The sequence below is a fragment of the Hyperolius riggenbachi genome, chromosome 2 (genome assembly GCF_040937935.1).
Source record: "Hyperolius riggenbachi isolate aHypRig1 chromosome 2, aHypRig1.pri, whole genome shotgun sequence".
Classification (NCBI taxonomy): Eukaryota; Metazoa; Chordata; class Amphibia; order Anura; family Hyperoliidae; genus Hyperolius; species Hyperolius riggenbachi.
In genome coordinates, this window is record NC_090647.1 from 254,525,830 (window position 1) to 254,540,973 (window position 15,144).

At 43.9% G+C, this 15,144-nt stretch overlaps 1 protein-coding gene across 1 annotated transcript in view; it reads left to right on the forward strand.

Annotated features, from left to right (window-relative positions):
- The window catches only part of LOC137544945 (uncharacterized), a 648,464-nt gene that overhangs the window by 255,058 nt on the left and 378,262 nt on the right, over positions 1-15,144 (forward strand). The window contains exon 55 of the mRNA XM_068266042.1: positions 12,947-13,080. Within this exon, the coding sequence (XP_068122143.1) occupies positions 12,947-13,080 (134 nt within the window). The remainder of the gene's footprint in view (positions 1-12,946; positions 13,081-15,144) is intronic.

The following is a 15,144-nucleotide window of genomic DNA, read 5'->3' on the forward strand; positions in this document are numbered from 1 at the left end:
GACGTCGTGACGTCAGCCGCCTCCGATCCAGCCCTTAGCGCTGGCCGGAACTTTTTGTTCCGGCTACGCTGGGCTCAGGCGGCTGGGGGGACCCTCTTTCGCCGCTGCTCGCGGCGAATCGCCGCAGAGCGGCGGCGATCAGGCAGCACACGCGGCTGGCAAAGTGCCGGCTGCGTGTGCTGCTTTTTATTTCATTCAAATCGGCCCAGCAGGGCCTGAGCGGCAGCCGCTGGCGGTGTTGGACGAGCTGAGCTCGTCCAGACCGCTCAGCTGGTTAAAGACTGGAGATAAACTTAATGGCCTTTGTTTTCCTCAAGTTTGCTTTCATTGGCCACACTTTTAACCCCAAGATTTTTAAATATATGTTGTGGCTTTTCAGGAATGCATACTTCCCATTTTTTTGCGTTAATAAAGAGGGACAACTTTAGATATGCCCCTGTCACACTTCCAGCTACACCCCTAGTCTCTCAAACCATGAAGAATTATGTATTTTCATAGTACAAGTAAAAATAAGGTATACATCAATTTAGAGGGTCTAAATAAAGTTTAGAGTCATATAAGCACTTTTTTTGCAGATAAATATTCCCGGACAAATAATAAAAGAAGTGGGAAAGAAGGATTTGGATCCAAAATTGGCATTGGGCCTAATCTAGACCTTTTTGGCCCATATGCAATTCACTTTTTCTCCCAAGTTTTCTATTTGGAGATCACTTTTCATCTTCTGTTTGAAAACGTTCTGCATTTGAAAATGTACCAAAAAGTAGTTAAAAAGTACCATCAACATTATATTTAGTGTTTTCTTGCTTGTTGGTGGTTTAAAATGCATTTTATTGACAATTATGAAAATATCACCTAGGAGAAAACTAAGGAGGAAAAATTATTTGCATATGGGCCTTTTTATCCTCCGTTTTCTCCTAGGTAATAGTTTTTCATCTTTTGTTTAAAAAAAAGTTTGCACTTTGCAATTGAACAAGTTCCAAAAACTAGGTGAAAAACTACTGTCAAATATATTCTGAGTATTTTCTTACTTACTGGTGGCTTAAAGGAATACTTAAAGAGAGTTTGAAGTGAGAATAAATCTCGCTTCAGACCTCAGAGTTAGCAGGGGCATGTGTGCCCCTGCTAAAACGCCGCTATCCCGCGGCTTAACGGGGGTCCCTGATCCCCCAATCCCCTCCGTAATGCGGGGGAGTGCTTCCTGGTTGGGGCAGGGCTAACTGCCGCAGCCCTGCCCCACGCGCGTCTGTCACCGCGTATCTCCGCCTCTCCCCCGCCCCTCTCAGTCTTCCTTCACTGAGAGGGGCGGCGGAGAAGCGGCGATGCGCCGCTGACAGACGCGACTGGAGGCAGGGCTGCAGCCGTTAACCCTGCCTCCAGGAGCGACCAAGTCTGCGACCAAGTGTCGCAGTGGGGGGTTTGGGGGTCAAGGGACCCCCGTTTAGTGGCGCTATTGCGGCGGTTTAGCAGGGGCACATGTGCCCCTGCTAACTATGAGCTCTGAAGCGATATTTATTCTCGCTTTAGAGTCTCTTTAAGTCTGCTAAAAAAATTACTTTTACTCACCCGGGGCTCCCCTCAGCCCCCTGCAGCTGAACGGTGCCCTCGCCGTTTCCCTCCGATGCGCCTGGACTCGCCGGCGGCCACTTCTGGTCTGGCCGTCACCGGCCGACAGGCTGGGAACGCGGCTGATTATCCTCGTCCCCGGCCGCAATAGCATTATAGAGGGCGCTATTGCGGCCAGGAACGCGGCTAATCAGCCGCGTTCCCAGCCTGTCGGCCGTTGATGGCCAAACCGGAAGTGGCCACCGGCGAGTCCAGGCGCATCGGAGGGACACGGCAAGGGCACCGTTCAGCTGCAGGGGGCTGAGGGGAGCCCCGGGTGAGTAAAAGTCATTTTTTTTAGCAGACTTAAGTATTCCTTTAAAAGGAATTTTATTAAGGCTGTGAAAATATCACCTAAGAGAAAACGTAGGAGAAAAAGTAAATAAAATCAGACACATTGTCTTTCTCAGAAAAGGATAGTTAAAAGCTTGGTCAGCATAATTTAGCCACACTGCCAGCGCTACTGATCAATACAAAATCAATGTGATCGTTAGATTTAATATTGTCTGTAACCTAAATTAATGTTCAGCGCTGCGTAATATGTTGGTGCTTTATAAATACAATAAATAAATACTAAATAGCAGGTTCGTTTAACCTCCCTGGCGGTAAGCCTGAGCTGAGCAGGGGGAGATCTCAGCCCCTGGTGGGGCGATTTTCATGCTGTAAAGTGCTGTGCGCGCAGCCAGCACTTTGCTAGCCACGCGCACAGCTTGATCGCCGCCGCTCTGCGGCGATCGGCCGCACGCAGCGGCTGAAGAGGGCCCCCCTGCCAGAGCCCTGCGCTGCCCGGATCAATGAGTTCCGGGCAGCGCTATGGGCTGGATCGGGTGTGCCTGACGTCAGGACGTCGGCTGACGTCCTTGACGTCATCCCGATCGTCGCCATGGCGACAGGAGAAGCCAAACAGGGTAACGCGTTATATACGCGTTCCCCTGTTTGCTATAGATGCCGGCGACGATCGCACTAGAGGGACACATGCGCCCTCTAGTGGTGTTTCATGTAGCTACCACTCTGGTAGCTTTACATGAAACAAAAAAAAAAATTAAAAAAAAAAAGGATTTTTTTTCAATTTGGAAAAAAAAATTAACCGCCAGGGAGGTTAATATCTATCTTCTCTAATGGCGGGCAGATAGTGATATTCAAGATCTTGTAGTGGATATTTAGTGATCATCAGTAGTTAGATTACCTCTCTCTCTGCTTCCTCTCCCTGCTAATTTCCAGGCTGCCCTCTTCAGCCTGCTGTTGCTTTAAATAAAATGCTATTGCTTTAAATAAAAAGTGGATCACTAAAAATATTGATAGTTATGCAGGCAACTGGGATTTGATATTTTATGCTAGTATTGTTAAATTATTGAGCTATTTAAATCTATTTTATCTTTAGAAATGTGCAGCTGTTTGGGGAAATTTTGTTGCATTTCCAGATTGTGCAAATTGTCAAGCATCATTTTAATGAGGATTTTCTGGTTTCATTAAATTTTCAAGATGCTAGAAAGCATATTTAGTACATGACATATTTGGAATATCTGCTGTCAATTGACTAGGGAGTCCCATTGTGCTTTTTAACTGTAGTGCACTCCAGACGACTTGAAATATTTATTTTTAAGAAGTTAAACAATGTGTTTCCACAAAGCTCATACAGATGTTGTAACTGCGATATAGGCAGTGGCTACTTCTAGAAAGCAAAACTGAGTTCAGTTGCCTTTTTAGTGCAACTTTTATACATTAGTGCTCTCAGCAGAGTTCTCATAATATATTTAGAGCCTGATCTAGAGAGGTTCAGAAGGACAAGTGCGATGCCAGGGGCGTAACTAGGCCCCACCGGGCCCCCCTGCAGAAATCCTGAGTGGGCCCCCACCCCCCCTGGGGCCCACTCGGGGCTGTTTTGGGGGGCTGGAGGGGTCGCAGCATGAGGGGAGAGCTATGGCCACATTCGGTGGACTGTCCCCCCTCCCTCACCTCGGGCTCTCCCCTTTGCGCTCCCCTCCAGCATCAATACATTTGGGTATGCAGGCGGCGGGCAGCGGCAGTTACATACCTTACGTGCGCTCCAGCGTGGAAGTTCCTCTATCTAGCCTCTGACGCGACTTCCTGTATAAACAGGAAGTCGCGTCAGACACTACAGGGAGGAATGTCCGCACTGGTGCGCCACGGGTCATGCTAATAGCGTAATTTGCGGTACACTGCTGCGGTTTTACCAGTATTATTTCCAAAACCTGTCTCCGCACCACAATATTGCCGCTAGTTAGTGAATCAGGTCCTATGTATGAAAAGTATTTCAGCTTCAGCATTGCTCCTTCTAATGAACAGTCAGGATTAAGTTCTTTAACAATTGACTGATTGGATCTTCTTGCAGTCAAAGGGATTCTCAAAAGTCTTCTCCAGCACCACAGTTTGAAGGCATTGATTTTTTTATGGTCCTTATGGGCCAACTGTGGTTATAGTGGTCTAATAAGCCCTTTACCTATGCAGTTCTGTGCATTAAAATAGGGGCTACTACACTACAGGGCAGAATGGCCATCAGAGATAATTTGCTAAGGGACTTTAATTCCTGCATGTAGGATTAATATTTTAATACACATAATTAAGAACAGTCCTAGTATTGACTGGCTAATAGTTGTAGTCAATCAGTGCTTACAATTTTGCATTGCCAACCAAATAGCAGTTGATAGTGACACATTTGGCTTCTAACCAAGATAACAAGGCAGTCTTAATGATCTTTACAAACCTCTGCTGAGTCCACCCCAAAGTTAAACTCCACTTGATAGAAAAGCAGTTGTCTCAGTTCAGCTCTATTAACCACTTAACGACCGCCCCCAGCCGATGGGCGGCGGCAAAGACCGGTCCCAAACGACCGCAATACGCCCATCGGCGGGGGCGGCTGCGGGAGTGGCTATGCGGCGATCGCGTCATTCGTGACGCGATCAGCCGCCGGGGACTGGCTCCGCCCCCCGTTCGCCGTAACCCGCCGGCCGTTCGGAAGCGCCGGCGGGTTACTGGCATCCGGATCGCCGCTGCAACAGTGTATAATAGGCTTTGTAATGTATACAAAGCCTATTATACTGGCTGCCTCCTGCCCTGGTGGTCCCAGTGTCCGAGGGACCACCAGGGCAGGCTGCAGCCACCCTAGTCTGCACCCAAGCACACTGATTTCCCCCCCCCTGCCCCCTGATCGCCCACAGCACCCCTCAGACCCCCCCCTGCCCACCCCCCAGACCACTGTTTGCACCCAGTCACCCCCCTAATCACCCATCAATCACTCCCTGTCACTATCTGTCAACGCTATTTTTTTTTTAAGTCCCTAATCTGCCCCCTACTCCCTCCTGATCACCCCCCCACCCCTCAGATTCTCCCCAGACCCCCCCCCAGACCCCCCCCCCCCCGTGTACTGTATGCATCTATCCCCCCTGATCACCTGTCAATCACCTGTCAATCACCTGTCAATCACCTGTCAATCACCCGTCAATCACCCCCTGTCACTGCCACCCATCAATCAGCCCCTGATCTGCCCCTTGCGGGCAATCTGATCACCCCCCCACACCAATAGATCGCCCGCAGATCCGACATCAGATCACCTCCCAAATCCATTGTTTACATCTATTCTCTCCTCTAAACACCCACTAATTACCCATCAATAACCCCCATCACCACCTGTCACTGTTACCCATCAGATTAGACCCTAATCTGCCCCTTGCGGGCACCCAATCACCTGCCCACACGCTCAGATTGCCCTCAGACCCCCCCCCCTTATCAATTCGCCCGTGCAATATTTACATCTGTTCTCCCCTGTAATAACCCACTGATTACCTGTCAATCACCCATCAATCACCCCCTGTCACTGCCACCCATCAATCACCCCCTGTCACTGCCACCCATCAATCAGCCCCTAACCTGCCCCTTGCGGGCAATCTGATCACCCACCCACACCAATAGATCGCCCGCAGATCCGACATCAGATCACCTCCCAAATCCATTGTTTACATCTATTCTCTCCTCTAAACACCCACTAATTACCCATCAATCACCCCCTATCACCACCTGTCACTGTTACCCATCAGATTAGACCCTAATCTGCCCCTTGCGGGCACCCAATCACCTGCCCACACGCTCAGATTGCCCTCAGACCCCCCCCCCTTATCAATTCGCCCGTGCAATATTTACATCTGTTCTCCCCTGTAATAACCCACTGATTACCTGTCAATCACCCATCAATCACCCCCTGTCACTGCCACCCATCAATCACCCCCTGTCACTGCCACCCATCAATCAGCCCCTAACCTGCCCCTTGCGGGCAATCTGATCACCCACCCACACCAATAGATCGCCCGCAGATCCGACATCAGATCACCTCCCAAATCCATTGTTTACATCTATTCTCTCCTCTAAACACCCACTAATTACCCATCAATCACCCCCATCACCACCTGTCACTGTTACCCATCAGATTAGACCCTAATCTGCCCCTTGCGGGCACCCAATCACCCGCCCACACCTCAGAACGCCCTCAGACCCCAGCCCTGATCACCTCGCCAGTGCATTGCTTGCATCTATTTCCCCCCTCTAATCACACCTTGAGACACCCATCAATCACCTCCTGTCACCCCCTAGCACACCTACCCATCAGATCAGGCCCTAATTTGCCCCGTGTGGGCTCCTGATCACTCGGCCAAACCCTCAGATCCCCCTCAGACCCCCTTCCGATCACCTCCCCAGTGCATTGATTGCATCTATTTTCCCCTCTAACCGCCCCCTGAGACACCCATCAATCACCTCCTGTCACCCCCCTAGCACTCCTATCCATCAGATCAGGCCCAATACATCCTGTCATCTAAGAGGCCACCCTGCTTATGACCGATTCCACAAAATTTGCCCCCTCATAGACCACCTGTCATCAAAATTTGCAGATGCTTATACCCCTGAACAGTCATTTTGAGAAATTTGGTTTCCAGACTACTCACAGTTTTGGGCCCGTAAAATGCCAGGGCAGTATAGGAACCCCACAAGTGACCCCATTTTAGAAAGAAGACACCCCAAGGTATTCTGTTAGGTGTATGATGAGTTCATAGAATATTTTATTTTTTGTCAAAAGTTAGCGGAAATTGGATTGTTATTGTTTTTTTCACAAAGTGTCATTTTTCACTAACTTGTGAGAAAAAATAAAATCTTCTATGAACTCACCATACCCCTAACGGAATACCTTGGGGTGTCTTCTTTCTAAAATGGGGTCACTTGTGGGGTTCCTATACTGCCCTGGCATTTTAGGGGCCCTAAACCGTGAGGAGTAGTCTAGAAAACAAATGCCTCAAAATGACCTGTGAATAGGACGTTGGGCCCCTTAGCGCACCTAGGCTGCAAAAAAGTGTCACACATGTGGTATCGCCATACTCAGGAGAAGTAGTATAATGTGTTTTGTGGTGTATTTTTACACATACCCATGCTGGGTGGGAGAAATCTCTCTGTAAATGGACAATTGTGTGTAAAACAAATAAAAAAATGTGTCATTTACAGAGATATTTCTCCCACCCAGCATGGTTATATGTAAAAATACACCACAAAACACATTATACTACTTCTTCTGAGTACGGCGATACCACATGTGTGACACTTTTTTGCAGCCTAACTGTGCTAAGGGGCCCAAAGTCCAATGAGTACCTTTAGGATTTCACAGGTCATTTTGAGACATTTGGGTTCAAGACTACTCCTCACGGTTTAGGGCCCCTAAAATGCCAGGGCAGTATAGGAACCCCACAAGTGACCCCATTTTAGAAAGAAGACACCCCAAGGTATTCTTTTAGGTGTATGATGAGTTCATAGAAGATTTTATTTTTTGTCACAAGTTAGCGGAAATTGATATGTATTGTTTTTTTTTTCACAAAGTGTCATTTTCCGCTAACTTGTGACAAAAAAAAAATCTTCTATGAACTCACCATACTCCTAACAGAATACCTTGGGGTGTCTTCTTTCTAAAATGGGGTCACTTGTGGGGTTCCTATACTGCCCTGGCATTTTAGGGGCCCTAAACCGTGAGGAGTAGTCTAGAATCCAAATGCCTCAAAATGACCTGTGAATAGGACGTTAGGCCCCTTAGCGCACCTAGGTTGCAAAAAAGTGTCACACATGTGGTATCGCCGTACTCAGAAGAAGTAGTATAATGTGTTTTGGGGTGTATTTTTATACATACCCATGCTGGGTGGGAGAAATCTCTCTGTAAATGGACAATTGTGTGTAAAAAAAATCAAATAATTGTCATTTACAGAGATATTTCTCCCACCCAGCATGGGTATGTGTAAAAATACACCCCAAAACACATTATACTACTTCTCCTGAGTACGGCGGTACCACATGTGTGGCACTTTTTTGCACCCTAAGTGCGCTAAGGGGCCCAAAGTCCAATGAGTACCTTTAGGATTTCACAGGTCATTTTGCCACATTTGGTTTCAAGACTACTCCTCACGGTTTAGGGCCCCTAAAATGCCAGGGCAGTATAGGAACCCCACAAATGACTCCATTTTAGAAAGAAGACACCCCAAGGTATTCCGTTAGGAGAATGGCGAGTTCATAGAAGATTTTATTTTTTGTCACAAGTTAGCGGAAAATGACACTTTGTGAAAAAAAACAATTAAAATCAATTTCCGCTAACTTGTGACAAAAAAAAAAAATCTTCTATGAACTCACCATACATCTAACGGAATACCTTGGGGTGTCTTCTTTCTAAAATGGGGTAATTTGTGGGGTTCCTATACTGTCCTGGCATTTTAGGGGCCCTAAACCGTGAGGAGTAGTCTTGAAACGAAATTTCTCAAAATGACCTGTGAAATCCTAAAGGTACTCATTGGACTTTGGGCCCCTTAGCGCAGTTAGGGTGCAAAAAAGTGCCACACATGTGGTATCGCCGTACTCAGGAGAAGTAGTATAATGTGTTTTGGGGTGTATTTTTCCACATACCCATGCTGAGTGGGAGAAATATCTCTATAAATAGACAATTGTGTGTAAAAAAAATAAAAAAATTGTCATTTACGGAGATATTTCTCCCACCCAGCATGTGTATGTGTAAAAATACACCCCAAAACACATTATACTACTTTTCCTGAGTACGGCAATACCACATGTGTGGCACTTTTTTGCGGCCTAACTGCGCTAAGGGGCCCAAAGTCCAATGAGCATCTTTAGGCTTTACAGGGGTGCTTACAATTAGGCACCCCCCAAATGCCAGGACAGTAAACACACCCCACAAATGACCCCATTCTGGAAAGTAGACACTTCAAGGTATTCAGAGAGGAGCATAGTGAGTCCGTGGCAGATTTCATTTTTTTTTGTCGCAAGTTAGAAGAAATGGAAACTTTTTTTTTTTTTTTTTTTTGTCACAAACTGTCATTTTCCGCTAACTTGTGACAAAAAATAAAATCTTCTATGAACTCACCATGCCTCTCACTGAATACTTTGGGATGTCTTCTTTCCAAAATGGGGTCATTTGGGGGGTATTTGTACTATCCTGGAATTTTAGCCCCTCATGAAACATGACAGGTGCGCAGAAAAGTCAGAGATGCTTGAAAATGGGAAAATTCACTTTTGGCACCATAGTTTGTAAACGCTATAACTTTTACCCAATCCAATAAATATACACTGAATGTTTTTTTTTTTATCAAAGACATGTAGCAGAATAACTTTCGCGCTCAAATGTATAGGAAATTTTACTTTATTTGAAAAATGTCAGCACAGAAAGTTAAAAAAGTCATTTTTTTGACAAAATTCATGTCTTTTTTGATGAATATAATAAAAAGTAAAACTCGCAGCAGCAATCAAATAGCATCAAAAGAAAGCTGTATTAGTGACAAGAAAAGGAGGTAAAATTCATTTAGGTGGTAGGTTGTATGACCGAGCAATAAACCGTGAAAGCTGCAGTGGTCTGAATGGAGAAAAAGGCTCTGGTCCTTAAGGGGCGAAAAGACTGTGGTCCCGAAGTGGTTAAATACATTACAGGTATTGTGGGGGAGGGGTTGAAGTTAGGCATTGGTTGGGGGTTTTAATGTTAGGTGTCGTAGGTGGGGGGTTCTTTTAAGGCTAGGTGTCGTGGTTTTCTTTTTTTTTTTTTTAGGTTAGGCATTGGTGGAGATAGGTCGGTTAGGGTCAGGCATTGGAGGGGGGTTAGGGTTAGGCATTGGTAGAGCGAGGGTTCTGTGTGAGAACAGGGCTAGGTTAAGTAGTAGTAAAATATCGATCTCATTTACCAATATTTTACTATGGGAATTAGTAATGGGAAACAGTAGAATATCTGTAAATTTACTGATACTAGTGGCTACTTTGGGCACCATAATTCCCAAGTGCCTTTTTGATTGTACGCCATTACAAATGTAGCCACAAAAACAACTTCAATGGTGGCGTGGCCCCTGTAATAAAAGTAGGATAGGGAAGCCCTGGGCCCCTTATGCCTGGAGGGCCTGCTGTCTTCCACACACACACACAATTACAGCCCTGGGTGGTGAGATCATTTTTGTGTCCAGAGCACTTTTCTCATCTCTTTATTATCCTTTACTGCTCCTTCACGTTCAGTTATATTTGCACTTTTACACATGAGCGTTATTGAAGATGCTACACCAGCTATAAAATTCCCCGTACATCTATCAAGAAACATCTGAGATGCCCTGCACACACACTGTGGCGTTCCACTTCACAAACCTCTTCACTTTTTCAGTGGTAATAAAGAGCAGCAGCTTAGGAATGAAGTAAAAAAGTATATTTGTTCAGAGTTTTCCTCTGCTCCGTAACTAAAACATGATTTCCGCTTATTGAGTGAAATTGGAACGGATGCCAGCTGAAGGCTCTCTGCGGCTGCATTACGTGGGTGAACTGGAACACTGATAAAGGAGTTATATGCTGCAATGACAGGAATTGATTTCCAATTTTCTGTAGAATTACACTATCATTGCTCATGACTCAGGCAATTTAGCTTATATTACAGTGCTCGTTGTGCACAGTACATCAAAATGACAGCCTGATCTTCACCCAGTGCAGGGCTTCTGATGAGATATTGTACATTTGATTTATGGTAAATCTGATTTTCAGTTTTGAATTTGGTAGTTAATCAAAGTTTCAGTAATTCTTGCTGGAGAATAGGAAAAGGCAGGTTTCCTTTTTCCCCTGAATATACATCTTGTACAAATAACATTTATTGTATTATGGTAGATCATGCACATCATCGGGAAGAGTGATAATGGGGAAAGCTTAGGTCCTATGGAGAATTATTCCCAACAGAGACATCACTTTGTGATGCAGTCATATTGGGAGCTGTAGAAATATTCAGAGCTCTGATTCAGATATGCTGGAATTGCTTTCTTCTGACATGAAATTATCAGTGTATTCAAAGTGAATACTTCAATCGTAAGTGAAATAAAATAAACCATTCATTGTCTTCATGTATTATTCTGGAACTCCAGCAGCGAGAGCCTAGCAATGCCTCTTCATACTGTAGAGCTTGTTTTGCTGCAGACAGATAGTAAAGCGATAATGATTAATGCCTCCTTCTTACTTAAAGGACAACTGAAGCGAAAGGGTTATGAAGGCTGCCACATTGATTTCCGTTTAAGCAATACCAGTTGTCTGGCTATCCTTCTGATCCTTTACCTGTAATACTTTTAGCCATAGACCCTGTACAAGCATGCAGCAGATCAGGTATTTCTGACATTATTGTCAAATCTAAATACATTAGCTACATGCTCGTTTCAGGTGTGTTATTCAGACGCTACTACGGCCAAAGTGATCAGCAGGCTGACAGGCAACTGGTATTGTTTAAAAGGAAATAAATATGGCAGCCTCGATATACTTCTCACTTCAGTTGTCCTTTAAAAAGTAAGAGTGTCATTGAAAAGAAATTTCCACTTTAGGCACCCCCCCCCACCAAAAAAACTAAACATCTGTTCATCTATTCCCTGTCAATTTAAGCTGGCCATACTTTGCAGATCGACCATTAGATAAATCCCTCTCTGACGAAGTGTAAAGTGTGTTGTTCCCCCCGTGCCCATGCTCTGTGTTTTAAAGTCTCACCTCTATGATGGCGCGACTCCTGCCCTTTGTTGTCGACCATCACCAAGAGCGCCGGTACCACTGGACTCAGCACATGTTTTGACATTACACATGCCACATGGTACAGGCACTCCCACTGATGGCGGGCATTGGAGGAGGACAGGTGTCGTGTCGGCAGAGAAGTGAGACTTTAAAACACAGAGCATGGGCACAGGGGGCAATTTACTCTTATAGGGATACTGGTCTGGGGGCCATTGCGATATCAAATGCCACTACCACCACAATTAAGTCTCTGCTCCCGAGATTTTTCCAACTTTCCCGATAGATCCATTAGATCAATTTCGGCCAGAAATCGATTGAGAGATCGATCGGGTAGCCATGTTGCGGCTTTGATTCTCTTCTGATTTGATAAAATTATTGAATCGGAAGGTCAATCATGCAGCAATATTGAGTGATGTATGGGCACCCCTACAGCTGCTAGTTCCTTCTTAATCAATCTTCACTTCACTAATCACATGGTCATAGGGGCCTAAGGCATGCCTCCAATGACTGATAACCTATTATAACCTATTATGGCCAGCAGCATTTTTCAGGGAAGAGTAGCTTCACACTCACTGGTGGAAAAGGGCACGAGGAGGCAGCTGGAGTTTACCAAAAATAAGATGGGTATTTTCCTATTTTATTTTGCAGAAAATGCATTTTTGTCAACAAATTTATGTACAATTCATCTTACCTAATAATATGCAAGTGTCCCTGCGTCCCATGTCCCTGTGTCAGTGCTTTTGTGCTACTGCGCATGTCCTGCACTGACAGCCATTGGGACAAGACGTAGGACGAGACCAGGGGCGCGTGCGTGCGAGCGTGTATGTGCGCTGTAATGTGTTGGTACCGGCAGACCATATCCTACCTCAGTGCTATCTGGGGGGGGGGGGGGGGGTAGGGTAAAGCAGGCAGCTGGACACAAAGTTTTTTGGGGGGGAATTAGACATATAAGTGGGATTACTTGCTGTAAAACTATGAAGCACTATAAAAATGGTCTGATGTCATTTGAATGCATATTTATACCTCACTGAAATTAACTAATATCATTGCTGGCTGTAGGCCAAATTAGCAGATAGACCTGTAATTAGGTAATTGGTGAGCAAACCAAAAGAGTGTTAACCCTTCAAGTACCTTGGAAACTACTCAATTTGTTTTAGTTGTTAATGTTTTGCTATGTTTAATGCTTTAGACCATAGGTGAAATTTGAGTGTAAATGTCCACATTTTCAAGCATGGTTTCATTTTATACTGTTCACATGACTTTTTTTTTCCTTTTTTCTTTTTAGAACCTTGTTTACAGTTCCTCAAAAATAAGCAAATCCTTCACAAACAGGGACAAGTGGATAAAGAGCAAATGATTCAGAGAGGCCTTTTCCTTCATGAAGCAAGTATGATACAAACATTCTGTAGGATTATCAAGGTGAGTAAGTTATGTATTATCAAAAAAGATGAAAAGATTTTTGTAGGGGCCTATATTGAGAAATGACAGTCAAAAACTATTACATACAAAAGGTCCAATATTTATCAATGCAAAATTAACCCAGCAACCTTGGAAAAATAAGACGTTTTCACAGTTAAGCACAAAGCTTACTACTGTCACTCATGGAAATTGGAAAAAGCTGTGCTATATATTGTCAACCTGACATGAAATAATACCTAATTTTAGAGAAGAGGACCAGAAATGGTAAATCACATACCATATATAATTTTATCTGATCTAGGATCAAAGCCCAAAAACTAAAGACGATCATCAGCGAAGATTCTTCAATACAGTAAAGATTGCATTTGACAGCATTAATTACATGCCATAGATCACCGGGGAAAAGCCAAACTTTTTATTCCCAAATTTTTGGCTAAAAGTGGCAGAGTTTAATCCTGCTTTAGGTTGCAGTCTGTAACTCACATAATATAACTGAGCTGACTTAAAAAAGTTTCCTAGTAAATGAATGTTGAAGGATAAAGTGATAAATATATACATACAAACACATGTGATGAACTGAAGGTCGTATACTGTAGGCTTTTTAAGAAACAAGGAAAAGTACTGCAGTTGCCTTTGTTTTGGTGATAGATATAGAACCCTTCAGGAGTTCACATCTTTGTTTTTTTTTATGCATAACAATCTGAGGTGTAAAGTAGAAAAAAAAACTTCTGGGAAGCTTGTTATGATAGCAGTGTGGATATCTCTTACATGATAACATGCTGCCTTTGTTCTTCTCTGCACAGAAGTCTTATTTAGCTGCCAATGTACTTCCTTTAAAGTGAACCGAGCACCTTTTTAGCACTCAGGACATTTCTATAGCACATGAAAAATGCATGCCAACAATCTGTTTCATTATTAACCTCTTCACCTCAAAGGGTTTTTCTGCTCAAAAACCAGAGCAGTTTTCACCCGTCAGCGCTCCTTCCATTCATTCACCTATAACTTTATTACTACTTATTACAGCGAAACAATCTATATCTTGTTTTTTTGCCACTGTATAGGCTTTCTTTGGGGGGTACTTTTTGCTAAAAATTATTTTCTTCTAACTCAGTTTTAATAAGAAGAATAAGAAAAAAATTGAAAAAAAAAACATTATTTCTCAGTTTTCAGCCATTATATTTTTAAAATGAAACATGCTACTTAAAACCCACACATTTTATTTTCCCGTTTGTATCGTTTATTGCAACGTTTAAACTTTTCCCCTAGTACAATGTATGGCGCCAATATTTCATTTGGAAATAAAGGTGCATTTTTTAAGTTTTACGTCTATCCCCAATTACAGGCCCATAATTTATAAAGTAATTGTAGTATACAGTTTTTGTATACATATTAAAAAAGTTCAGTCCCTAAGGTAACTATTTATGTATTTTTTTTTTAATTTTGTTATTTTTTTTTATTAAAAAATAAAATTAAAAAAAATGGTAACTTTAGGGGAGTGTGGGAGGTCAGGGGTTAATAATAATAATAATAATAAAAAAGGTAACTAGGGATAATAAACTGAAAAAAAAGGGGGGGATGTAATATTACAATTTGGCCACAAGATGTCCTCAGTAGTGACTTCAGCTCCATACTGTTTGTACGGAACCAGAAGCACTACGCATACGGAATGAATGAATGGCCGAGCCATCTGTATAGACGGCTGCAGCCATTCACACGGGGAATTAGATCAATGAATGGGATTTGTTTTCCCATTCATTGATCTAGCGGCGGGCGATCGGCGGTAATGAGCGGCGGTACCGAGCGGGGGGGGGTGGGGGGGGGGCGTGGCGGGAGGGACGTAGTACCTACGTCCCTGCACAGAGTTATGGCAGTTTGCAGGGGCGTAGTTACTCGTCCCGGGGGAGGGGAAATGGTTAAAATAAACTTGTATTTTACCTTGTATTTTACAATCAAAGGAGTTTTAATAGGCTGTTTCAGCAGCCTGACCGTCTGCAGAAATCTCAGGACACTAATTGTTTTATTGAGCTAATTACCCAGAACAAAACCATCTCTTTTCAACAACAA